The sequence below is a fragment of the Ictalurus furcatus genome, chromosome 19, assembly GCF_023375685.1.
Source record: "Ictalurus furcatus strain D&B chromosome 19, Billie_1.0, whole genome shotgun sequence".
Lineage (NCBI taxonomy): Eukaryota > Metazoa > Chordata > Actinopteri > Siluriformes > Ictaluridae > Ictalurus > Ictalurus furcatus.
In genome coordinates, this window is record NC_071273.1 from 20919902 (window position 1) to 20946576 (window position 26675).

General features: G+C 41.0%; 1 protein-coding gene across 1 annotated transcript in view; it reads right to left on the reverse strand.

The window, feature by feature from the left end:
* Positions 1-26675, reverse strand: part of col7a1l (collagen type VII alpha 1-like) — a 102654-nt gene that overhangs the window by 67138 nt on the left and 8841 nt on the right. Inside the window, exons 3-22 of the mRNA XM_053650032.1 lie at positions 25451-25631; positions 22006-22165; positions 20417-20510; positions 19447-19620; positions 19105-19268; positions 18465-18594; positions 17083-17199; positions 16761-16916; positions 14933-15049; positions 13591-13737; positions 13112-13231; positions 12175-12333; positions 7243-7356; positions 5964-6113; positions 3325-3462; positions 2953-3099; positions 2729-2848; positions 1291-1437; positions 745-984; positions 109-248 (exon numbers count right to left, since the gene is read on the reverse strand). Coding sequence (XP_053506007.1) covers positions 109-248; positions 745-984; positions 1291-1437; positions 2729-2848; positions 2953-3099; positions 3325-3462; positions 5964-6113; positions 7243-7356; positions 12175-12333; positions 13112-13231; positions 13591-13737; positions 14933-15049; positions 16761-16916; positions 17083-17199; positions 18465-18594; positions 19105-19268; positions 19447-19620; positions 20417-20510; positions 22006-22165; positions 25451-25631 — 2915 coding nt within the window. The remainder of the gene's footprint in view (positions 1-108; positions 249-744; positions 985-1290; positions 1438-2728; positions 2849-2952; positions 3100-3324; positions 3463-5963; positions 6114-7242; positions 7357-12174; positions 12334-13111; positions 13232-13590; positions 13738-14932; positions 15050-16760; positions 16917-17082; positions 17200-18464; positions 18595-19104; positions 19269-19446; positions 19621-20416; positions 20511-22005; positions 22166-25450; positions 25632-26675) is intronic.

The following is a 26675-nucleotide window of genomic DNA, read 5'->3' on the forward strand; positions in this document are numbered from 1 at the left end:
AACAAGAGAATGTGAGAATGTTATAAGAGGAATAAAGACATTTCAGCACATGCTGTCATGTTTTACTTCATACGTGTTGATTTGACTCATGCACTGACATGACCTTACCTGTGTGCCTTGTGGCCCAATGACAGGGAAATAAGTCACAACCCTAAACAGGAAGTCCTTCAGCTTGTCAAAGTTATTAGAACCGATGCTCCAGGACTCATCGACCAGAAACACAATGTCCGCTTTCACCCTGCCACACACTGAGACAGATTTACAGTGTAGAATTTATTTTAAATAAATAATCCCAGACCTTTCATTTCACTGTACACACAGTAAATTCATAAGGAACTAATTTCTGCTCAGAAATCACAGCAAACCTAATGGCATTAAGGAGGGGTTTTCGGTGAAGAAGAATTTTTAAAGAGCTGTTCAGAGAAAAACCTGTAGCAATGTTTGTATTTTCATACTCCTCGTCTCTCCAAACCATACCACCAGTGATTTTCTAAAAGTGCCATTTTTAAAAAGCATCGTGCTCACAGTTCACTGAACAGAAATGCACCAAAAAAAAAAACCCCTGAGCAGGAAATTGTGCAGCTGCTCCACAGCTATTACGTCAGCAGTTTTAGATTAAAAGCAACACATTAACTTAGATTTGCATTTACACGCATATTTGCATACCCGGTAATTAAACAGTTTAAGTAGCTCAAAGTTCGATGTGTATTTGCGTCAGTGAGAATCTTGACGTATAAACATTACCAGGTCCAGATGGAAGGGTCTGAGCAGAGAGAGTGGTTTGGTTTCTAGCTGTGGTGGTGAGCATGGTTACGGATTTGGACGTTTTAGTGACGGTCAGGTTGGGCTTTGCAGCAGGACTCTGAGTAGTGGTGGTGGTCTTGCTGGTGTTATCGATGGCTGTAGTGTTGATGCTGAAATCTTTGCTGGCCGGAACGAGGCCCGGTGTACCAGGCTGGACAGGAACGGGGTGGGAGGCACCCACTGTAGAATCACACACATAAAACACGTCAGGATTCCAAGCTTATTGTCATGTGCACAAGTACAGTGTACAATACGCAGTCCAATGTTCTCTCACAACCACTTTACAAACAACAGATGCAACCTACTTCATCTACATTACTAGTGTTGCAGTATATAAGATAATCTGGGTGTTATATATGGTATATATAATATATAATATATATATAGTGTGTTTATACGGTCTCAGAAATAAAGGTACTAAACTGTACTCTTCCTTTTCTCACTGGGGTTGTATCAGCGTTAGAAATGTAAAAAATCAGCTCTTACCGATCCGTTTGGTAATGGTCGTGACGGGACCCTCTACCTCTCCGTAGAGGGGCCGAATGTTGAAGATGTAAGTTCTTCCATATAGCAGGTTTTTTATCTTAAACGAGGTGAAACCAGGGCCCAGTATTTCAGTGGTGCTCTTAAGCTCTGTTGAAGTCCATGAAGACAGCCATGTTGTAACAAATTATTTGGGGATTAAGACAGAAACCTTACACAAACATTAGCTAGATACATTAGCTAGTTATTCGTTAAGTTCAGTAAGCACTTCATTCCGATCAGGGTCGCGGTGGATCCGGACTCTATCCCGGAAACACTGGGCGTTCGATAGGAACACACACTGAATTGGACGCCATCAGTGTCTATCACAAGGCTGCATTCACACACATGGGTCATTTAATGTAGCCAATACACCTACTAGCATGTGTTTAGGAGGTTTGAGGAAACCAGAAAACCTGGAGGACACCTAAGTGAGAACATATAAACGTGCAAACAGACAGTAACCCGAGCACAGGATCAAACCAGGAATGCTGGCACTGTGAGGCACTGACACTATCTGCTACACCACCGTCGCGGTCATGCTCTTGTACCTGTCTCTAAGGATTTTTAGCAGGGTTTCCCCACTCTGTAGTCTGTTGTTTGTTTTTTCTTAATATTTATTGCATTTCTTAATGATAGTTTTTATTGTTGGTCTGTTGTCACTTTTTAAACCTCCTCAGGCTCTGCCAGAAGTCAATATTTTGTGTTTTGGATCTGCTGTTTTCCTGATTCCCATTGACACTTGTACCTCGACTGCTCACAGCAAACAGCTTGAAGGTTTGAACCTGTTTGACCTTTTCCTGTCTTCTACAAGACTGAATAAAGTAAATATTCTGACACCTTAGGAAGGAGCATTCAAATAAATCAACTGCACACTATATTTACAGTAAACAACTGTAAAACATATTCACAGGAAAGTACTATATTATCCTACATAGTATAAATACATTGGATCATTTGGCTGATGCTTAAAAAAAAAAAAAGGTCTCGCTCAAGGACCCAACCAAAGTGTTTTCACATGTTCTCCCTCTGGGTTTCTTCCACATTCTCCAGTTTTCTCCCAGCTCTCAAAAACATGCTAGTAGGCGGACTGGTTGTGCTATATTTCCCCTAGGTGTGAATGAGTGTGTTAATATGTGTGTGCATGGTGCCCTGAGATGAACTGGCATCCCATTCATGGTGCATTCAAACCCCGTGTTCCCAGGATAGACCCCGGATCCACCACGCCCCTGACCAGAATAAAGCACTTCCGGAAGATGAACGAATGAATGCCTACTGGAATGTATACCTTTCAGCTTGCTCACAGACTCAGTTGCTGTAATGTTGTGACTGGTAAAACACTATCAAATGAGCAAGGATGTCTGATCATATAGTAAACCTAGTCGTAATCCAGAGATCGGACCTGATATGTGTCTCCAGGAGAGGAGATACCCGGAAGCTCCTGTAACTCTGGTCCAGTTCAGTGCAGTGCTATCATCAGTGATGTTCAGAGCACTGAAACCGTTCACTTTAGGCAGGTCCACTGTGGAACAAAACCAAAGTCAAAATGACTAAAGTTACTACACCTTCATAACTGTTACATGCTTTTTAAATTTTTTTTTAAATGCGTAAAAGAAGCGGGCTCACAGGTCCGGGCTGTGACCGTAGCAGAACTTCCTTCCCGATCCCTCACTAATGATGAGACCTGGATCTTGTAGGCGGAGCTGGCTGGGAGTCCGCTGATGGTGTATGACGTGATGGAGGAGGAAACTGTCGCACTCTTCTTTTCTCCACCTGGGAAAATGGGACAATGAAACACTTAAGCGTTGACTAATACAGAAGGTAGACATGCAACGTTATAAAGGACAGGATGTTATCCGGGACTACAGTTGAGCAATTGAGAGTTATAGATCTTACCGGGGGAAAAAAAAAAGCCCACTACTATCTGCCAGCCTTGGGATTTTAACTCATTACCACCTAATCACTAGCTCAGAAACTTTGTCCGGTATTAGTACCTACCATTAAAAGGGGTCCAGCTGATTTTGTAGTCAGTAACTCCAGGCGTTTTCCTCCAGGACAGGCTGAAAGAGTTTACTCCGATATCAACCACCTTCAGTTCCCTTACTGTCTCGATCTGCTCCGAGTCAATCGAGGAAGCTGCTGAAACACAGAAAACATTTGTATAGCATGTTCATTCATTCATTATTTGTGTCCACTTTTCCTGGTTGCTTGTTTCTGGTCAATCCATCCATACATTTTCTGTACAGATTATCCTACACAGGGTCAAGAGGAGCCTGGAGCCTATCACAAGTGACCTGGGGCAGAAGGCAAAATTGCCAACAATTTAGAGATGCCAATCAGCTTACAACGCATGTCTTTGGATTGGCGGAGGAAATCTGAGTACCTGGAGGAAACCCCCGAAGCACGGGGAGAACATGTAAATTCCACACACACACACAAACACAGACGTGCAGGTGGGAATCAAACCCCCAACGCTGGAGATGCGAGACAAACATGCTAACCACTAAGCCACCATACCCGCCTCTATCTCCATTTACAGATTGCAGCTCCTCCTGGTGGATCCCCAGACAGTCCTAAACTAACAGTGAGATATAATCTCTCCAGCAGATCCTGGGTCTGCCCTGGGCTCTCATTGCTGTCAGACTAGGTGATGACTAGGGGTCATCCTTGTAAGGTGCCCTAACCTCCTAAACTGGATCCTTTCGATTCAAAGGAGCAGCAGCTCTACTCCAAGATCCTGGACTGTTGAGATAATCACCCTACTGCAGAGTAAGACCAGCAACCCTCTCTCATTCCCATCGTCTGTACTGGTAACCTTATTCTTTTGGTCACTACACACAGCTCATGACTACAGGCCAGGACAGGGGCATATGTAGTTTGTACATAAACTGAGCTCCCCCTTCACCACCACCATAGACTGGTACAGTGAGTCTAACACTTCTGCTGCATAACCCATCCATGTATACTCTACATGTATTATTATTATTATTATTATTATTAATTCTTTTGATTCAAAATCACACATAATTCCCATAATAAACCCTACTATTCAATCAGAATAAAATAACAACATTCTTATTTGACTTGCGAGGTCTACACACACGTTCACAAAGCACTGAGTTCACAAGTTCACCTATTACCAAATGTAAAGCAACCATTTTAAAGAAGTTTTTAAAAAGTATAGCAACAACCCATCTCATCCGGTTGGCTAAAAATAACGACCGTCTGCTGGAGGGAGTTCTAATAATGGACTTAACAGCAAACCAACCACATGCTTCTGTTAAATATATATATGTATATATATATATATATATATAAAATCCGGTCCACACAAAGTTATTCTGAATAAATGTGTTGACGAGGTTGGGGGGTGGGGGAGGGGGAAATCTCACAAATAAACTCCCTTGTTAAAAAATACCGCAGTATAGATGAGACTAAAAATGTCTTGGATAGCCGGCTTCGCTTTTTTCCCCAGTGTGCAGCACATCCAACACATCAGCATAGGATGAGATGATAACAGTAATGCTGACAGACGTCCCACACACACACACACACACACACACACACACACACACACACACACACACACACAGAAACACACAGAGGGAACAAAAGTTAAAATACATGCTGCCATAGACAGCTGCAGCTTGAACTTGGGGACTAAAAATACAGGAGGTGTCAATCAATCAGCTGGTATCAGGGCATTTCTGTGGAAACAGCAGGCGGAACCTGTCCCAGTCCTTCCTGTCTGTGTGTGAAACCCACAATTAACTGATCAGCTATTTCCACTTATGGCTTTGTTAAGTAAGAGCTGTCACCCACTCATTCACCGTGCACTGATGCGCACAAAAGTGATATGCATCCTGATATGCCGAGACGTCTACGCGTGTACCACAAAGCTCACGATCGGGGTTTAATATGTCCACCTCAATCTTCCGTCCAGGCCACAAGCTGACCTCCTAGCACATCTGTTCGTTCGAAGCACGGTAGTGTAATACATTCTATTGTATTACTATACAATAATATGTTCAATTGCGAATAACATACGCGTTTATGAGATCTGCAAATCATTGCGTTCTGTTTTTATTTACATTTTACACAGCGTTCCAACTTTTTTGGGAATTGGGGTTGTCGGTTTTGATGTAATCGTTGATATGGTAAAGTCCTCTGTAAGGAGAAGGCGTTCACGTATTATTAATGGAAGGGGTCGACAGAGCACTTTGCGTTTTGCAAGGTTTCTCGCTGTAACATGAAAAGCTGATTTTTTTTCTTGTCTTATTACCTTAAAAAGTGAGGGATGTAAGCGATAAAAGGAATTAACTTGTTTCCCGGACGTTACACGGCATCAAATTCAGTTCCACGTGCAGTTAAAAGTATGACGTGTCGTTCTTTAATAAATAATTATCTAAGTATCAGTAAATTGCTGTAGTACAACAGGAATGAAACACTTTGTGATTTTTTTGTTGAAAAGTCTCACAGCACATCACCCCGTCGTGAGCTATGTTCCCGTAATAGCGTGCGTCCCGGTGTATTATTGCTTACATAATTCTACGTGTAGTTGAGATACATGCGATAGTGTGCAACACATCTACTCATCTGATGTTTGTATGTGCTGATTATTAAGTACATGTCGGTACCTGTCAGCTGTGTGAGAGAGATTTCTGGTCCTTCCATGTTCCCGTACAGGGCATGGATGCTTATGGTGTACAGCGTGTTCGGATGGAGGCCGGTGATGCTGTGCTGCAAAACACTGTGGTCCATATATTGGCTTTGTGCACTTGCTCCCTCTGAGACCAAGAGAAAATACACACACACACACACACACACACACACACATACCACTATTTTTACCATCACAGGGAGAAAAGCACATGACAGTATAGGTTGTGGATATGGATATACAGTAAATATATATATATATATATATATATATATATATATATATATATATATATATATATATATATATATATACACACACACACACACACACGTCATCCATATGTCCACCTGTACATTCATGCAGTTATCTACTCAGCCAATCATGTGGCAGCGGCGCAATGCAGAAAGAGGTCAACTGTCCAGTTTATGCTCATGCGGTGCCTCAGCTTCCTGTTCTTGTCTGACAGAAATGGAACCTGATGATGTCATCTCCTGTTGTAGCCCATCCATCTCAAGGTTTGATGTTTTGTGCATGCTGACATGCTTTTCTGCTCACCACGGTTGTAAAGAGTGATTATACGAGTTACTATATCCTTCCTGCCAGCTCGAACCAATCTGACCATTTACCTGTGACCTCTCACTCAATGCTTTTACTACTCTAGAGACTGTCGTGTGTGAAAATCATCAGTTTCTGAAATACTCCAACTAGCCCTTCTGGTACCGCCAACCATGCTGCGTTTAAAGTCACAGAGATAATGATAATGATAATGAGTCTTTATTAATCATGTATACATTACAGCACAGTGAAATTCTGTTCTTCGCATACCCCAGCATGTCAGGAAGCTGGGGTCAGAGCGCAGGGTCAGCCTTGATACACAGATCACATTTTTTCTTCAGTGGGATGTTTGATGTGAACATTAACTGAGGCTCTTGACCTGTATCTGCATGGTTTCATGCCACATGATTTGCTGATTAGAGAACTACACCAATATGCAGGTGTATAGGTGTTCCTAATAAAGTGGACGGTGAGTGTGTACGTGGGAGGTTTTTGATGTGAAACAGTGACAGAGTGTCAGAAACTATCATCATACTGAAGACTCCTGAGTGCATACACACACACACACACACACACACACACACACACACACGGCAGTATACATGTGACATGGCATAGGGAAAAAAAAGGTCACGCTGATTTGGTGAAATAGTCGTGCATGCAACAAGTGGTGCAGGTGAGAGTTTTTTTGGGTTCACCTGAGCTCCAGGTCAGTTTATACTCAGTGGCTCCTACAATGGCGCTCCACTCCACATTGATAGAGGAACTGCTGTAGGATATCACCTTGAAATTTGACACATAGCCGAGGGGAGCTGCGGATAATCAGAAAAAGAGAGCAGAGACATGAAGCTGGGGTTATTCTCTCAGACGTGAACGACAGGTTCCGGCTGTAACAGGAACGATAGGTTTATATTAAATCTCTCGTTCTAATATGATATAATTTCTGTAATAACAGCTCATACACAGGGACTTGTATAGCGGACGCTACACATAATCTAAGACTAAGAATAAAAAAAATGGATAAAAAAAAAGTATTTTTGTTTAACAAAGAAAAATCATTGATGTGGAGTTTTTTCTTAGAAGACATTTATATAACATTTAGGGAAGGAGTCTCTAGTGTTAGCACTTTGTAACACTCATGGTGATTTATAAAGTTTTGCATTGGAAAGTGTTCAGGACAGACAAGTTTACTGTAACGTAAAGTTAGAAGTATTACCTAAGGTGTAAGATTAATCCCTTTATGTATCTGATTATTATACTGTATGTGCAGCTATTCTATAGATTAATATTGATGGCATCTGTAATCAGGGCTCTTAAAACCAAATGTAGGCCGTTTCTAAGGTTAAAAAAAGTAGTTATCCTTTGTGTTATATATTTATATTAATATTAAGATAGACAGGCAGATGGATAGATAGATAGATAGATAGATAGATAGGGTGTCAATACTTGTAGAGTTGATTAGATAGATAGACAGATAGGTAGATGGATAGATAGGGTGCCAATACTTGTAGAGCTGATTAGATAGATAGGTAGATAGATAGATAGATAGATAGAGAGAGAGATAGATAGACAGGGTGTCAATTCTTGTAGAGTTGACTAGATAGATCGATAGGGTGCCAATACTTGTAGAGTTGATTAGATAGTTAGGGTGCCAATACTTGTAGAGTTTATTAAATAGATAGATAGACAGAGAGATAGATAGGGTGCCAATACTTGTAGAGTTTATTAAATCGATAGATAGATAGATAGAGAGAGAGATAGCGAGATAGATAGGGTGCCAATACTTGTAGAGTTGATTAGAGAGAGAGATAGGGTGCCAATACTTGTAGAGTTTATTAAATCGATAGATAGATAGTGAGATAGATAGGGTGCCAATACTTGTAGAGTTGATTAGAGAGAGAGATAGGGTGGCAATACTTGTAGAGTTTATTAAATCGATAGATAGATAGCGAGATAGATAGGGTGCCAATACTTGTAGAGTTGATTAGAGAGAGAGATAGGGTGCCAATACTTGTAGAGTTTATTAAATCGATAGATAGATAGCGAGATAGATAGGGTGCCAATACTTGTAGAGTTGATTAGAGAGAGAGATAGGGTGGCAATACTTGTAGAGTTTATTAAATCGATAGATAGATAGCGAGATAGATAGGGTGCCAATACTTGTAGAGTTGATTAGAGAGAGAGATAGGGTGGCAATACTTGTAGAGTTTATTAAATCGATAGATAGATAGCGAGATATATAGGGTGCCAATACTTGTAGAGTTGATTAGAGAGAGAGATAGGGTGCCAATACTTGTAGAGTTTATTAAATCGATAGATAGATAGAGAGAGAGAGAGATAGCGAGATAGATAGGGTGCCAATACTTGCAGAGTTGATCAGAGAGAGAGAGAGATAGATAAAAACAATAATAATACATATAAATAACACTTGCAGCTGCGTCTTTTTGTTGTGTTGCCAGATTAAATAGACCCAGCTGTGTGTGAAGGTCTTTTTTTCACCTCTCCAACTTTAAGCTGTTTCTGGTTGTGAGTCAGGCTACCAAATTTAGCTTTGTGTCATAATGGTGGCCTAAAAACTATTATTTCATGGCTGAAAGTGTCCCACTGGCTCATCTCTGCTAAGAACAAACATATCTTCCACTTCGGTGAAAACTGTTATTTCTCTCCATCAGCCTTTTCTGGGGGTTTTTTTGTAATACATGTTTGTAGGTTGCCATACTGATGACAAACGTTTGAATGCGTCATAGGGGTCTTTTTTGGAACAGAAAAAAAAAAATAGAAAAAATCTATATTTAAAAATACTTATAGAAACTTTACAGAAAACAGAATATCTTAGAAATTCATTTGCACTAGCACGTCATAAATAAGAAGCTGTATTGGAATATAGCTCCATAATCGTTTTAATCTAAATGAACTGAACATTCACTTGCATCCTAGATACCACACGTACACCTCGAACAAGGTAAGATGGCAGGTACACACCTATACCAGTACTTTATTATGGTATCTACTTCTTATTCAGTCCATACAGGATTTTTTTTATTGTTGCGGGCAAGAATGCTTGATTTTACTGTGGCTTTTTTTTAATTTTGAAAACTACTTAAATCGGCGAAATTGCAATCGCACTAAATAGTTCTGCACGCTCTTTCTCAGGGATGTTTGTCGGTAAACGAGGCCTTTTAGCTGTACTCGTGTTCGACGCACGTGAATCGAAGTCGTGATGACATCACATGATGCGTCTCGGCCCAAATCTGTGGAAAATCTATGGTCATTTTGCAAAATCGTGGAGTTCGCTTGATTGTGCGTTAATCTCTGCGATCGCAAAAGCGCCAAATCCTGAAAGGACTGCTTATTGGGAATTCCTATTCTTCTGGGGCCAAATGAATGGTTTTAATGCCTTTAAAGGGGTCATATGATGCCTTTGAATGTTTTCCTTTTCCTTTAGTGTGTAATGTGTCTGTCTGTGCATGTGGAAGATCTGCAGAGCTGCAAAGCTCATAGTCTCCCACAAAGGGATTTATTCTCTCTAACAGAGATCCCTGCTCCTGACCCGCCTAAAACACCTCCATCCAAGTCCAGATGTTACTTCCGCAAACGTCTACGTCACAGTCGGAAATATCAGAATAATGCCGTCATAATTGTAATTGATTAAATTTGTTTTAAACTGTATTTTATTTTGTCACTTCAGGACACAAAGTTCTTACAGCGAAGAAGACAAATTAAACCGTTATAACGTCGTATCGGAAAGGTAAGAGAGTATGAAACGTGAAAAGTTCTGCTCAAGTCGTGCTTGCCGAGTCGGTTCCGATTGATCTGCTCGATCATCCGCATTTTCAGAATCTGACTCGGGATTGAACTGATACGTTAAAACCCACGACATTATTAACTGTCTTTACAATTGCTTTAGAAGCCTAAAAAGGGCTGTTAGATTACTGACATACGCTTGAGGCTTTTGTCCAATCACAACACAATGATTCAGCTGGCCAATCAGAGCACTATGGGATTTTTGGAAGGCGGGGCTTTGGAGACAGCGGAACTCAATCAGAGCGTTCAGACAGACCGGGAATAGAGGTAGTGCAATAATGTACACTATGTGAAAAATAATGTGGTTTTTTTTTTTAACATTAAAGTATGTTAACCTATTCAATTACACCCAATAAACAAAACAATGAACTTTTAAAATCCTCATATGACCCCTTTAACCTAACGTGTTAATCAAATTTACATTTATAACACTCTTATAAAGCACTATGTGTATGTTCTACAGCTTTCTCAAAGTGAGTGTCATGAATGTGCTGAAATAACATCATATGATCTTGTCTCAATCAGTCTCCTTATACCGATAACTGATTGTTGTTTTTGGCTTCCATGTAAAGACAAACTTGCATCGAAACCGTATAGCAGGAGTTTGTGAAAGGAGAAAAAAGAGGTGTCCAGGTGTGGGTAATTAACGAGAGCTGAAATCTTCCCTCTGTTTCACGCAGTGAAAGATATACGAGAAAAGAGAAGGAGATGTTGTGTTTGATCGTTTACCTCTGACTAATCCACTATCATTATGAAAGAGTTGGAAAATAAGAGCCTAAAGAGCTGCGTGTCCGTCCTGGCCACGACGGGGTGTTGAGTGATAATAAATTACAATTCTGTCTCTCGTCTCTTCGGACTATTTTTTGGAGCTCCCACGGTTCTGTCCGGACTACAAAAGTGTTACCAAATATCTTTATTGTCAACAAATTAACACATTATCTGTTTCCTTGAAAGGTGTACAAACTTTTGCACCATATACTACATGATTACTGATTTTAATGTGGTGGTAGCTCAGTGGTTAAGACTTTGGACGTTGATCAAGAGGTCGTGAGTTCAAATCCCAGCACCGCCTAGCTGGCACTGCTGGGCCCTTGAGCAAGGCCCTTAAGCCTCAACTGCTCAGCTGTATAAATGAGATACATGTAAGTCACTCTGGATAAATGCTGTAAATTTAAATGTAATGTCAGGATAAAAAAGGATGTCTGAAAGGATGTGATATGCCTGCTTCCCAACTATATGTCTGCTCCTCGGCTCCTCTGGGATTAGTCAACATGCTGGACGACGCCTGCCTCGGGACCTTGGGTATTGCTTGGACATTTGAGGCGCTCAGTGCGTATAGCCATGTCGCGTGTGTTTTGTTTTGATTCATGTCTTGTCTCCTCCCACGCCCATGTCCTGGCTGTCTCCCTAGTGTTTCCTGATGACTCTCACCTGTTTGCAGTGTTTTCGGTGTTAACCCGCCTGACTTTGCCGAGCCGTTCTGCTTCCTGGTCTGTGTGTTTGGAAAATCCCAGATATCGCTCGCTGTTCGCTCATCTACCTGTGTACTCTTCCTGATCTCGAGTCTGCCCGTTCTTTAAATAAAACACTTAACTGTATTTACATCCGTCTCAAGCTTCTCCGTTTCATGACAATAACAATGACCTCCTTGGTGTTTAAACAGTAACAGAGAGCTTGAGGACGGCTGACCCGAGCTCAGTATCAGCAAGTGTAATATATATAAAAATGAGCACAAGATGCTGTGACTCGTCAGCAATGTGTATATGTGTGTGTGTGTGTGTTTGTGCATGCATCCCTATATAAGTGTGTATGTACTGTGGACTTACATGTCCTGAAAGTAGCAGTGATGCCTGGTCCCACCACAGAGCCAAACAGGACGTAAAGGGAAATCACATACTCGGTGTCATGGACCAGATTTTTCAGTAAATACTCTGTAATGCTCTTATTCAGAGCCAGCTGCCTGGGTCGATCTCTTCCAGTAAATTCTGTAACACACACACACACAGGGTTATGCACACTATCACTACCACTCAAATAGGAACAGTAAAGAGAAATGAGTTATAATAGAGAGAGATAGAGAGAAATTTTCAAATGAAGGCATATTGGCATTTAAACACAGTCATTAAAAAAAAGTAAAGCGACGTCACGGGAACTCGTCTCTAATCTTTCATCCTCTCTCCTCCACTTTTCTTTTCTATTCTGCGTCTTCTCTCTTCTGTGATTTAAACTCGTCTCTGTGTCAGCCCCGTAGCTGTGAGTCATCGCTCTTCCCTTCATTACGCCGAGTCCACAGGTTGCTCGTTTCATGTGCAGCCCAACAGCACATCAGCCTCTTTCAAAGCCTCTGCTTTCAGAGCGCAATTCAAGGTGACATCCAGCTCATAGTTTGTTTCCTGTCCTTGCATTACGTGCGTGCTTGTGTGTGTGTGTGAGTGTGTGTGTGTGCGCGCGCGTGCGTGTGTGTGTGTGTGTGCGTGCTCGCGCGCGTGCGTGTGTGTGTGTGTGTGTAGGCACATGCACAAACTTTTTAGCACAATGACAGCATGAGTCATTGAACTTGCCCAGAAACGCCTCAACAATGTCACAAACAGATCAGTTGAGAAGAAGAAAAAGAAGACGAGAAGAAGATGATAATGATGAAAGGCTAACACAATGAAAGGTACAGGAAGTATAAAGAGATGGGGAACAAAACAAAGTATCTGCTTGTGAGGTGTGTGTGTGTGTGTGTGTGTGTGTGTGTGTGTGTGTGTGTGTGTGTGTTACCTGCAGTGGGACCCCAGGCCAACCTGTACCCTGTGGCCCCTGAAACAGCGTTCCATGAAGTCAAAGCGCTGTTGGTGCTCACCACTGTGGCCTTCAGAGTCTGTACTGCACTGCTCTCCACTGACACACACACACACACACACACACACACAATATATATATATATACAATTCTGATGACTTCAATCATTTGTCCATCTTCAGTAAGCACTTTATCCAGGTCAGGGCGGCAGAGGATCCGGAGTCTATCCCAGGAACACTAGGTGTGAAGTGTGAGGCCTTCTAGCTACTTGCATGTTTTTGGGAGGTGGGAGGAAACCAGAGAACCCGGAGGAAACCCACGAAGACATGAGCAGTGTACGGACAGTAACCTGAGCTCAGAATCGAACCACCGTGCCGCCCTGATTCCTGATTCACTCTAACGCGTTTCAAAATAAATAAATCAATCAATCTAAGTATTTTTAGTTTTTAGTTACTCACATGTCTTGGTCTTGCTGGACGTCACTGGTCCTTCTACATCCACAAACACAGGGTTGATGCTGATAGTGTACTCGGTTCCGGCATGAAGACCCTGCACCATGTAGAACTTATAGTTCCCTCCAAGGTTGACGCTCTCGATGTGGCCCTCTGGAAACACACGAAAAGAAATCAATCATAGAGTCAGGCCTAAAAGGATTTTTACTTTGATTGTCATGTTTTCATTCAGTATCAATTTTAAAACTATTCATCGGTTATCAGCAGGTACAGCCCAGCTTAATTATCGGTATCGGTATCGGTATCGGTAGAATCCATTATCGGTCGACTGCTATACTCAGACGCTCCACAGCATTGACTGTAACTATAAATGCAAAAAAGCACCACATGCCATTCTTTAATAAATAAATATATGGCAAATTTTCTGTCGTGAAAGAGGAATAAAACACTTGCGTATGCACTGTTATAGAAAAACAATCAACTTTGGCATAGTAACTGGAACTCCGCGTCACGTTGGGTGGCATCACACCACCGCGCTGTTGATTATTTTTCCATAACAGCACGGCCTGAAGTGTTTTATTGTTTAAGAACAAACATACTCAGTCATTTCAATTTATTTTGAAAACGTTATAATCTTTTTTTTTTTTTAATGTTGTTTGGATTGCTCTGTATCCGGTGAATGCCGCTGCATCTGACCGAATCTGACGCTGCACGCTGGCTAAACCCGTTTGTGATTGATACGGAAAACTAACAGGGCTGTTTTTAAATATAAAACAGACGGTTATTGACCTTCACAACTCAAATCATTTATATAAACAACACACAGGTGGTTCAGATTAAACACGATCCGAGTCGTAATAATATTTCATTTTAAAAGTCTGGAACAGTTGACGGTTCCACGAGCAAAAAATGCCCCCCAAATCACTACTAATCATTACTTCCACGGTCATGCACACCGTCTACGTGTCCGGCAATAAATAAAAAAGGGACTGCATTTCAAGAAAATCCCTCAAACCCGTTCTAAAATATGGTGGTGGAGTCTTAATGCTTTGGGGTTGTTTTGCAGCTGGTGGTCCTTCCATAATGATATGACTTGGCGGTAGATATATCATCAAATCAACACAGAAATGATTGCAGGACCATTCCAACCATCTCAGGCTCAAGACTCTAAAAAGAGAGTGCACAAATGTAATATTGTGCATGGAGGACGATCCAAAATCCTCCACAAGTGTCCCCAAGTTCGTTAGATGTTAAAAAGAAGAGGCTATTATTCTCTCCAGACGTAAGGGTGAGGACCAGAAGAAGAAAAAGAGACAGAACCGTACATAATCATGTATCATGTGAGTACCTGAGGATGCCCAGGTGAGTCTGTAGCCTGTTGCTCCTCTCACCGAGAGCCAGCGAGCCTGCACCGTGTCCGTAGTGGCGTTTTCAACCAACAGCTGCTGAACCGGGAACAGCTTCACTGCAACACACCAGAGGTGAGAGTAATTATCATAAAATACATTCTGTAGACCAAGCAGGTTCTCAGATTTTTCTGCGACCTCACTGACACTATTTTAAGAACCAAAGGTTCTTGTTCCTAATAAATAAAAGGCTAGCAAATGCTGTCGGTTTAGTCCGGATCACGTACTGCGTTTCACCTTCATGAGCGTATCTCACACCAACAGCAGGGATGTAGAGCGATCCCTTCTATGCTTTCTTGCTCTCGTTTAACAAAAGTGAAGCTCTGTAAATATTATAAACATGCATTCCCAGTGTATACGATCATACATAGTTCAAACATGAGCAGCTCTCATCGAGTTTAGACTTGAACCCAGTAGGCTACAAACTGAAATACAGCCCAGGTGGTGTTTAGATTAATATCGTTTTAATAAAACCATGACCATGCTACTCAAGGATACGCATATTAAAAAAAATAAATAAATTTGATAAAGCCAGTTTGTGCAACGCCAGTCTGATAAACCTGGAGTCTAAAATGTGTCAAATGAGCTTCAGATTAAGTTTGAGACCCTTTGTGACAGAGCAGGATTAAAACGATGGTAAGTGAATGGTAAGGAGTTATTTCATACACACCAGAGAATGAAGAGTTGTGTGATTAAATATATCCACCACTATAGTGCCATCTATTGGCGAATGAAGAAACATCTCGATACATGATACAGGCGCATAAAGTGCTATACTCACTTAATTTCAGGAAAGGGGGGGGGGGGGCGGTCAGTCCTTTCAGCAGTAAAACAGAAACAAAAGACTTTTGTCTTCTATGAAAAGTACGGTTACTTTACTCGTATCACGTGTTTAAATTATTAGATGGTATTATCAATCAAAAAATGGCATGAAAATTACATTTTTCTTCTTTTTTTTAAAAAAAAAATCACTATATTAAAAACTAACTGAAGTTAGCAGGCATGAAGTAAAAGCAGAACTAAAAAATATACTTGTGTAAAATTACTAACATTTTAGGTCTAAAATAATAGAATGCTTACATTAGTATACAGCATATCTTTCATTATTATAGTAATGCTGCTTAATGTAGAATTTATACGTCTTATACGGCTAATGTTTGTGACCGTCTGACCTTATTTTACTCGATCAGAACTTTTCGTGTAGAAAGTTTAGACAGAAATTAGACAGAGGGACATGCTGCACCGGTCAGCGTCAGCCATCTTGGATTGGGGAGGAGCAACACTTAATGGAGTAACAGAACTCAGGATATTGGCGTATACTGTATAATGCTGCAATCCATTGTGCTTATGGGAGAAATGCAATGAACTTGGAATTCCCAGTCGGGAATTCGTGTAACATCTCTGACATACACACACACCCGACGCCAGAACTCTCTCTCTCTCTTTCTCTCTCTCTCTCTCTCTATATATATATATATTTTACATTTTGCTAAAAAGTGTTAATTTACCCTCTGTATAGAGACTTTTGGGACACCATAGATGTGATCGCAGCGTAACACTGGCGTGGTTCTGGATGTGATTTACATCTTATATGTTCATAAAAGCAGTTCTTAAATTTATGATCTGTAAAAGGTATAAATTATTCAGTAATGACATGAATGAAGGTATTTATTAAAGGAACGTAAGGCTGGGTCATGACAGTTTAAGGGTTATCAGATTACATGCATACGGGTAGAAATGAAAGCCAAAAAACCCCCCAAAAATTCATACGTGTTCTCCCGATGACAGACACAGGCTCACTGGATCCCTCCGGGTACATGGCGTAGATGCTGACTGTGTATGTCTTATCCTCCTCCAAGCTATCAATCACATGAGAGGAGGCGTCGCCCTGCAGCGTCTGCTCGTAGATCATCCCGGGTCTGTCGGCTGGGATAATAAAACAGAGAACTGTTTAGACCTGATTTCATTCACTCATATCATAATTGCATGTTAGTGATTGTTCTTTAGTATGAAATTGTGTCAATCTGCGTCACTATCAAATATAAAAGTGAATACATGGTGACTGAGAACATCGGAAATGGCAGCTGCTCACGTCTCGGGATGGAGATTTTGTACGTGTCCACGTGGCCGAGCGGAGACGTCCAGGCCAAGCGCAAAGAGAACAGCCCCTCCTCGATCACACGGAAGTTCGCTACTGGCGGCACAGGAACTGCAAAAAACTTGTGAATCAACTACAATCAAACTACAAGTTACTACAGCACTGTCGATTCACTTCAGCAAATCGTTAACGTGTTAACGTTATCGTTTCTATAGTAACAGCTCGTTCGTAGAGACTTGTACGGTATGACAACTGATCAACATAGCCCAAAGCTAATAACAAACGAATTTTGAAAGAACATCTCGATATTTAACAAAGACAAACTTCTGAAATGTTCCTGTCATGAGATGTTTATTGAACATTTATGGAAGGAGTCTCCAGTGTCAGCGCTTTTTCCACCACGGACAGAGGCGTTTACGATTTGCAGACTGTCAGTAATGTGACAAGCCGCTTTTTGTTCATGGTTAAACAACTATAAATGGTTAAAAAGCACAATGCATGATAAACACTGGCAAACTGTTGTGGCATAAGGGGAATGTAACAGGACGATCGGGACGTGCTATGTCATAGGAAAGTAATGGACTTCAGGGTGGTAATCGTAACTCCACTTCATCGCACGTCATACCATTGATTATTTTCCTATAAGAGCACATCCCCGAGTGTTTTATTCCTTAATGATTTATTGGCTGTGCGCCACGTGCGCTCATGACCCTGTCTCCGGTTCACTGGTTGTCCTCCTTGGACCACTTTTGGTAGGAACTACCCACTGCACACCGGGAACACCCCACAAGACCTGTCGTTTTAGAGACGCTCTGACCCAGCCGTCTAGCCATCACAATCTATCCCTTGTAAGAGTCGCTCAGATCCTTACGCTTGCCCATTTTTCCTGCTTCCAACACGTCAACTTCAAGAACTGACTATTCACTTGCTGCCTAATAAATATACCCCACCCCTCGACAGGTGCCGGTGTAACGTGATAATCAATGTTCTTCACGTCACCTGTCAGTGGTTTTAATGTTCTGGCTGATCGGTGTACGGTATATTATTGCTTTTACATGTAGAACCTAGAGTGATTAAAAGTGAGTCAGTTAATCTGATTGAAACTGTTTACAGCCAGGGTTCCCTTCTAGACTCCTGTTTTTAGAGAAATATGTACCGTCATAATTATTTATAGACATCATTATAGCTTTTTAGTCCTGAAATATTCTCCCAAATAATAATACTCTATATTTGAATCGTCCTGCATCATATTGAAAGCATATTTCTTTTTTTGATTAAAACTGCAAAGTTGAAATTATTTACTCGATTTCGAATAGCAAGACAATAAACACCTACAGCTATTTGTGATTTGGTGATTTGGTGATAATAATACTTACTCGTCTCGGTGATCACGGTGGAGGATTCTCCGATAAGTCCGGGGTAGACGGCGTAGACGGTGAGAGAGTACTCTGTCTTCGGGGTCAACCCTGTTACTTTGGTATTTCCCACATCTCCCTTCAAATCAATCTGAGATATAGGGATGAGGTTTAGGATACATATTTCTGCGTTTCCTCCTCTCCATTAAGAAAATTACGCAGCTTTGTCTGTACTTCTTTCAGGTGCAGTGGTGTAAGAAGTTCCTGAACTGGTTTAGGCTCATGTGCGTTTGCAAAATTTCTGATTACCAGGGCGACTCACAGCAACTTCATGTTTTAGAGGATATTTTTCTCCTCAATAACGCATGTGCTGTCATTTTAAAACAAATCATCCTATGAACAATAGCGTTAAGCCCCTTCTGTATCGACTTAAGTAACTTATTTACCGTTACACATATTTTTATATCCTATTTTCCCATCATGCTGCTGTAGCACTTTAACTTCCCCATGAGGGATTAATAAAACTTTATCTCGTCTTATTTAAAACCCGACTGGATGACTTCAGTCCCCAACTATGAATATGGACAATAACAGAGGTGAGAGTGTGTCAGTAGCATGTTTTGTGTGTGTGTGTGTGGCTCTGCTGGGGTGTAGCTCTCACCTGTCGGGGTTTTATCGGGAGCAGATGGCCTTTCGGAGACACGGGAGCAATCAGCAGCCTGTAACCTGTCACGTCTCCAGTGGCCTGACTCCAGGAGAGCTGCAGAGAGTTGTAGCTCAACTCACTGACCTGCAGGTCCCTGGGGCCGACCACCTTCTCTGTCACTACCACACACACACACACACACACACACACACAGAGAAATAGTGATAAAGAGAGAGACAGACAGCGAGAGGAAAATGGACACAGGCCAACAGATGGTGCGAGATTCATTTCTACTCAAGCGAAGCCAAGTTCAGGCTGTGTCTCCTCTCGTGAGTGTGTTTGTGCTGCGTGTCTCACCCGGACGAGTGTGTTTAACAGGTCGAGGAGGTTCGGAGGCGGTGAAACACACTCGGCGTGAGATTTTGGGCAGCAGGTTCTCTAGATAGGACGAATCAGGGCTGAGCATCAGGTGCTCCTCATGAGGCTCGCTCACTATCCTCCTCAGCTCCTCCGGATCAGCATTCCTCACACCTGAGCAACACACACACACACACACACACACACACACACACACACATTTGTTGTTATTTCTTAGATTATGCATCAATTGGAATGTAATTGTTTTTTAATATATGTATCAATGAATTATTTATGTAATGTATGTAATATATTTTAATGTGTGTGTGTGTGTATATATATAAATAGTATAACAAAATAGATAAAAACGGAATAAACCATTCTTCTCTCAATACGACTTCCTTTCTATAAAAAATTGTACCTTATTATTGCTATTATATATTCAAATAAAACTCTATTCTAATCTATTTCTATGTAATTCTTCTGAACATCTTCATTCGTCTGATATGCAAACGATGGAGATGGAGATTCTATGAATATGCAAATTAGCCTATTGCAACTTCTAGCTACTTTTCAAACCCGGGGTAGGTTACGTTCAGCTGAAAAGAGTTTGTGCGGGTGTGTGGTGTTCTGGTGTAGATGTACGGACCCGAGCTCTCCCCGGGCCAGACTGATTAGAGAGTCTGAGTGTCAGAACATCAGAGGGGGGAAAAGGAGACTCGCCTGATGAGAAATCGCTGCAATTAGCCGGCCGCTCTCTAATGAGCTGCAATTATTTCTACGCTCTGGGCATCGAGATTGGGCCGAGCGTTAAGGAGTCGAGGCAGCGAAGCCAAACGCTGACAAACACAAGCTGCATCAACACCTCCGTATTTGCTGATATACAGTACAGTATATCGATGGATCTCATGACTAATCCCCACGTTAACCAGAACTGGAAGGAGTGGTGTAAAGTGGTGATGCTGCTTACCTACTGCGAAAAGAGAGATGCCACTCTCCGCTATCGCTTTAACCGGTCCATCGATCACGTCATCTGATCTGCCGTTAGTAATGAGCACTGCAATCTGAAAAATGATAATAGCTTCCTTTATTATGCTGGAAATATTCTAATAAGGTCCTTTAATTAACATTATCTACTGCATTAACAAACAAAAGTACTTTTGCTTTCATAAAGGAATAATTGAATGTCAGAATTAATTATTCTAAACGATAAGCCAAATAATAGTTCCTGCATTAAACAAAGCTTATTCCATCAGAGTCAAAATAAGTGCATGATGACCATAATGAATTACCGCCTTAATGAATATGTTAATTGTTGAAAAATATACATATATGTTACAAAAAAAAATAATTATGTGGGTGCCAATATTTATACCCTGAGACTTGAATTTAGCTGATTATGAACATGCAGTATGTTCATTTATATCTACTTTCTCTATGTGTTAATGTTAATTATACCGCATTAATGCAGAGTTCTCAATTCTGATTGGCCAGAAGGTGTCCGTTGACATTAATGCGCTCGTTCTGATATGTTATCGTTACTATAGCAACTGTGAATTCACCGGGACGCTCCATAACGACGTGTGTAATTGTTGACGTTTTCTGTAAGGAGACGTTAATTTAGCATTTTGTGTAAGGAGTCTCCAGTGTCAGCGTTTTGTAACAGCCAAGAGGTAACGCTGTAAGTCTTATTTACTTCAAAAGAGAGAAGAAAAGAGAGGCTGGCGAGAGAGAGAACGACTCTTTATAGCTGCTATAGCACAAGTGATAACAGGAACTAACTGGTTTTGGATGTCCCACAACATTACATGTAACTGTAAACAGATTAAAAAGTAGGACGTGTTAAATTGAGCCGGCAAACTGGTATAGTATAAAAGGAATAAAACATCATAAAACATCATCGCACATCCTCTCCCTAACGTAGTAAATAAGGTTACTTAAGGGGACCTTAATATAAAGCTCTAACATATTATGGTGCAGGTCGTCTAATTAAATCCGTAACAAGCTCGAGCGTGTCAGACCTGCCTCAGACAGAAACGATTATTTGTCATTATGAAAGCGCGACTGCTTTTTTTAAGTTCACCTGAAGAAGAGGGTCGAGTTCATCAAAATTCCCCAAACAGCATTATGCCTCGGTGTGTGTGTGTGTGTGTGTGTGTGCGTGAGAGAGAGAGCGGATTTTAAATAAAAGTCGATATCTCTGCAGTTAATTACAGCAAACCAGTCCTTTGCCTGCTGCCTCATTTGCACATCAGGTGCTCGTCTCTGCAGGACAAGCAGCTGTATGCGGTCTGAAATCCTAATGAAGTCCTCGTTTCCATGCAGAGACGTCCTAACATTACTTACAGCCACTCTGTTAATATAAAACCCAATGTGCTGTGGCACATGTCAGCTCCTTGGCTGGAGAACACATATGAAAAGGGATCATTTCTTTGTTAAGTGCTCATTCCAGCAGGTTATCAGTACAGCATCCATGCTAGTTGGTCAGGTAAATAAAAGAAATGTGCATGCGTGGTTTTTTAAAAAGATTTTTTTTAAAAATCTACAGTATTATCATACCTTTGGAGTGTTTTCCCGGACAATCGACGGGCTAAAGACGGACTCCACGAGGAACTCGAGGGCCACGCCCGTACGACTGCTTCCTCCTTCATACGGCAGCTCCTCCACCGCGTTTAATATCTCTTCCAGGGTGGAGTAGTCCGTCAGAGCTACACGCATCCTGATAACAGAAATACACCAGCACGTCCTCTCTTTAATACTGTATCCGAAACATAATCCCTGGCTCGAGCTGAACATTAATCAGACTTTAATGCTAACATTAACCAAACATACACTTAATTTAGTGGTCAGTCAGACACATTTCCCTTTTATGGAATAAAAATCACAGATATATACAGAGGTTTGTAATAAATTCATGTGGTAGCTAAGAATTAACACTCAACACTGATATCATGAAAATCTGAGTAGACCAAGTTTATATATCTGTTATATATGTTTTTAGATTAGTTTAATTAATACTGAGTTGCCAGACCTTAAGATTTATAAAAGCTTGTCACCAAATACTAATAGATTATTCAGAACTGAAAGATAATGTGTTGTAACACATACAAATACAAATACACAGAAATTTGTTTGTTTGGTTTTTTCCCCACAGGGTATCTGGTTGAGTCTAGATGTTTGCATCAGGACTAGTTTGCATCCCAGAGAACATAAGAAAAAAGTTGCATGAGCAGGCGGCTGTGGCTCAGGTGGTAGAGCGGGTTGTCGACTAATTGTAGGGTTGGCAAGACCCCGAGTTGCTCCCGATGGCAAGCTAGAACCTTGCATGGCAGCTCTGCTGTTATTGGTGTGTGTGTGTGTGTGTGTGTGTGTGTGTGTGTGTGTGAATGGTGAATTAGAAACAGTGTAAAGCGCTTTGTAGAACCGCTAAGAGCTATATAAGTGCAGACCATTTACCACTATTTAGCATTTCATGCCAGCATGAGAGAGCAGTCAGGGGACAAGGACTACGTTCATTAACATACGATACATTTACAGGCTTTATTCATTCATCCTTACTTTAAATTCGGCTACATGGTTTACATTTGTTACAAACAAAATCAAAAACAGTCCCATAAACATCTTTAGTTGAGACTTATCTAATTATAAACTGAAGCGATGTACAGCAGCTGAGGATAAGTAGCGGACAGAACCTTTCGGTTTAGACCACACCCATTTTGGGTTTAAACCCAAATACAGATACGGATATTTGGAGCACTAAACAGATACAGATACAGATTATGTTATGCCCCTGATACCTTGTTTGTCCAACATAACCTCATATTGCATACATGCAAATCTATATTGGATTTTTACATGATTATTCCTAGATCTATTGGCTACTGTGTGCTAATGACCACTAGGGGCACTGTGTGGAATATGTAAGGGATAATCCATGGCTAGGTTTGCATTCCACGAGTTTAATGCACGAGGTATGCAGTAAGGATCAGCGGTACAGAAAATGGATGGATTTTGTTCGTTATTTTATATAAGGGTTGCTGGATCTAGAATTCCACCTGCTTGAAATCATACACGGAGATAAAGTACGATTACATTTATTTGAATGAATTATAGTAAATAGTTATTAGAGAGAGAGAGTGAGTTACCTGCGTCTGTGCCGCGTCGCTACTAATAATGAAGCTGTGAGTTGAACTGTATGTTACTATGGTTACAGCTTTGTATAGGCAGCACATTCATTTAGATCAGCGAAAATTGACTGAACTACCTGTGCATTGTACTGTTATAACACACACCTTCCAGCCAATCAGAATCGAGTATTCGGACAGACCATGGTATAATTTACTGATAATATATTGATAGCTTCATTATTATTATTATTATTATTATTATTATTATTATTATTATCGTAGTGTTCCCTGGTGATGCACCAGAAAAACGTTCACCCTAATATAACTATAGAACAATATAAAAAACAGCATACAGCGCCTTCCACTAATATTGGCACCCTTGGTAAATATGAGCAAAGAAGGCTGTGAAAAAATTTTGTGAATTTTTTTAACAAAAGTTTAAACAATAGACAATTTTCCACAGCCTTCTTTGCTCATATTTACCAAGGGTGCCAATATTAGTGGAGGGCGCTGTAAATAATACGCCTCCCACCCAGAGAACACGGCCACTTATGCTCTCTTGGAGTTCACAAGCTTCGGATGATAGGGCTATCAAATTAAATCTGAACCTAAACAAATGGCGGTGCGCTTCCTTGTTTATAAAATACCCTGCACAGTGCCCCTTGTGGTCAACAGCACACGATAGCCACTGGACGTAGGAATGTACACAAAATAAACCACCAGCGGAATCGTACGCGATGTGATGTTGTGTCATGATGACATTATTTTCATTTTTTTCCCCCAATAATAGATAAATGATACAATAGATGCTTTAAACTAGGAAAAAGAACACACTTTAATGATAATATAATAAAGGTTTATACACTATACTTAACAAGTGCAACAACAGTTTGAAATGAAAGGATTTCCATATGATTAACATTTCTATCAAATTATTTTACTCCCCGCCCCCAACTCCGCCCATTGAACCCCTGTATATATAGTCAGCCGTGTACATCTTGTCTATTATACTACACCTGGTCTGTTGCTTTTCTTTACTCCAGTCCCTCAGAAAGCTTGTTACAAATTCTGAGCACATTTTTCCTTATTAAAGCCACCGCAGAGGATTTCAAAGTGGCTGACTATGGATTTTTTCCCCCTCCCAAACAACTAAGAAAGGTCTTGGAGGCATCATACTTTCTGAATATTCTTGGGCTGAGCTTTGAATGCAAGAAAAGAAAACTCAGCTGCTTCAATGGAATATCAAAATCCATCTTCTGACCCAAAATCTTGGGTCATATCAGTTTATCATGAAAAAAGAGGCATTTGAAAGATAGAACCTTCAAGAGCCAGTGGAACTAAAACTGTTTTACTATTCCCAATTCTTAGAAGATTTATTTGTCACATATAAATTACAGAATTACAGCACAGTGAAATTCTTTGGTTTGCATACACCAGTTTGTTAGGAAGTTGTGGTCAGCCATGACACTGCCCCCCTGGAGTGGATTGAATCCCTGACCTTCTGAACCCAGAGCCATAACCATTGAAAACCTGAGCACTGCCCATGGAATATTGCCCAATTTTTTGTGCTTGAGCGATAAAGCAGGCTGTATTTAGCAGAAAATGGTTTCAACCCATCGACCCCTGGATTATGGGCTCAACATGCTTCCACTGCACCACTCTCCTCATCCCATACCCCAAATGGGACTCAAAACCCCAATTCCTGGCTGAGCAGGCCAGTGCCTTATCCTTTAGGCCACTGCGGCTCAAAACTGTCGCTGGAGATACCATCCCAACCAAACCATGCGTTCTACCACTGAGCTACATCCCATCAACCCCATCTTGCTGTTAATATACATTAAATAATTATATAATATTACATTATATACACACAATACCTTGGAATGTCAGCATATAAAGTGACTCCGAAGCGGACGCCTTCCGGTCCGATCACGCCGCTCTGGAAGGATCGAATAATTTCAGCGATGAACTCTTTAATCTGGCCAAAGCTGGAAGGACCCACTGACCACGACTCGTCCACCAAGAACACGATGTCCGCCGGCAAGGCTGTCCGACAGTCTGAGAGGGAACAAACACAGCCGTGCGTCGATAAATTTGATAGGGGAAGCTATGAAGTCAAGTCGTTTTATCTGGCATTTACATTTACACAGAGATAGACATAATGATGAAACGGCGTGCCTTCAAATGCACAGTGCAAGATACAAAACAAATCACAGCTCCGTACATAAAAGACGGCATGTGATACAAGACAACGATCTTGTAAAAAAGTACCGTAGAGTGTTATAATAGATATTTATTTCATAATACTCATACTATATTGTAGTATTTTTCAACATTACCACTAGATGGCAGTATGACCTCAGAAAAATGTGCGCCTCCGAAGTAGGAGTCTGGCTTTCAAAGATTTTAAACAGAGTTGGTCAAGCTGTGGGGAGTGATAGGGACAGGAGGGAAATATTACACACACACCTTGTTTATGTCTTGAAATGTCTTGATTTCTAATTTGTGTCTTTAAAGGTGTAGTTCCTAGACCCATAGTAATTAAAATATGTCAAATTGACTGGCATGTGGTAACGATATTGTTTAGAAATCTCAAAATTCATTAATTCATTCACTCATCTGCAGTAAGCATTTTATCCTGGTCAGGGTTGTGGTGGATGTGGAACCTATCCTGGAAACACACTCGGTGTGAGCTGGGAATACACACTGAATGGGAGAGCAGTCCATTGCAAGTCACCAAGCACACACACACACCTTCACACACCTGGAGGAAATTTGTCATAGTCAGTTTACCTTACTGGCATGTTCTCAGGAAACTGGAAAGCACACATGCACGGGGAGAATATGTAAAAGTAACACAAGCTCAGGATTGAACTGGGAACTCTGGAGCTGGGAGTCAGCAACGTTAATGCTGAAGTGTGTTGCTCTGACTAATGGTTCTTTATATGGAAGAATAAGAATAAGAAGAAAAAGGAGGAGGAGGAGAAAAGGAAGAAGAAGAAGGAGAAGGAGAAGGAGGAGAAAAGGAAGAAGAAGAAGAAGGAGAAGGAGGAGGAGGAGAAAAGGAAGAAGGAGAAGGAGGAGGAGGAGAAAAGGAAGAAG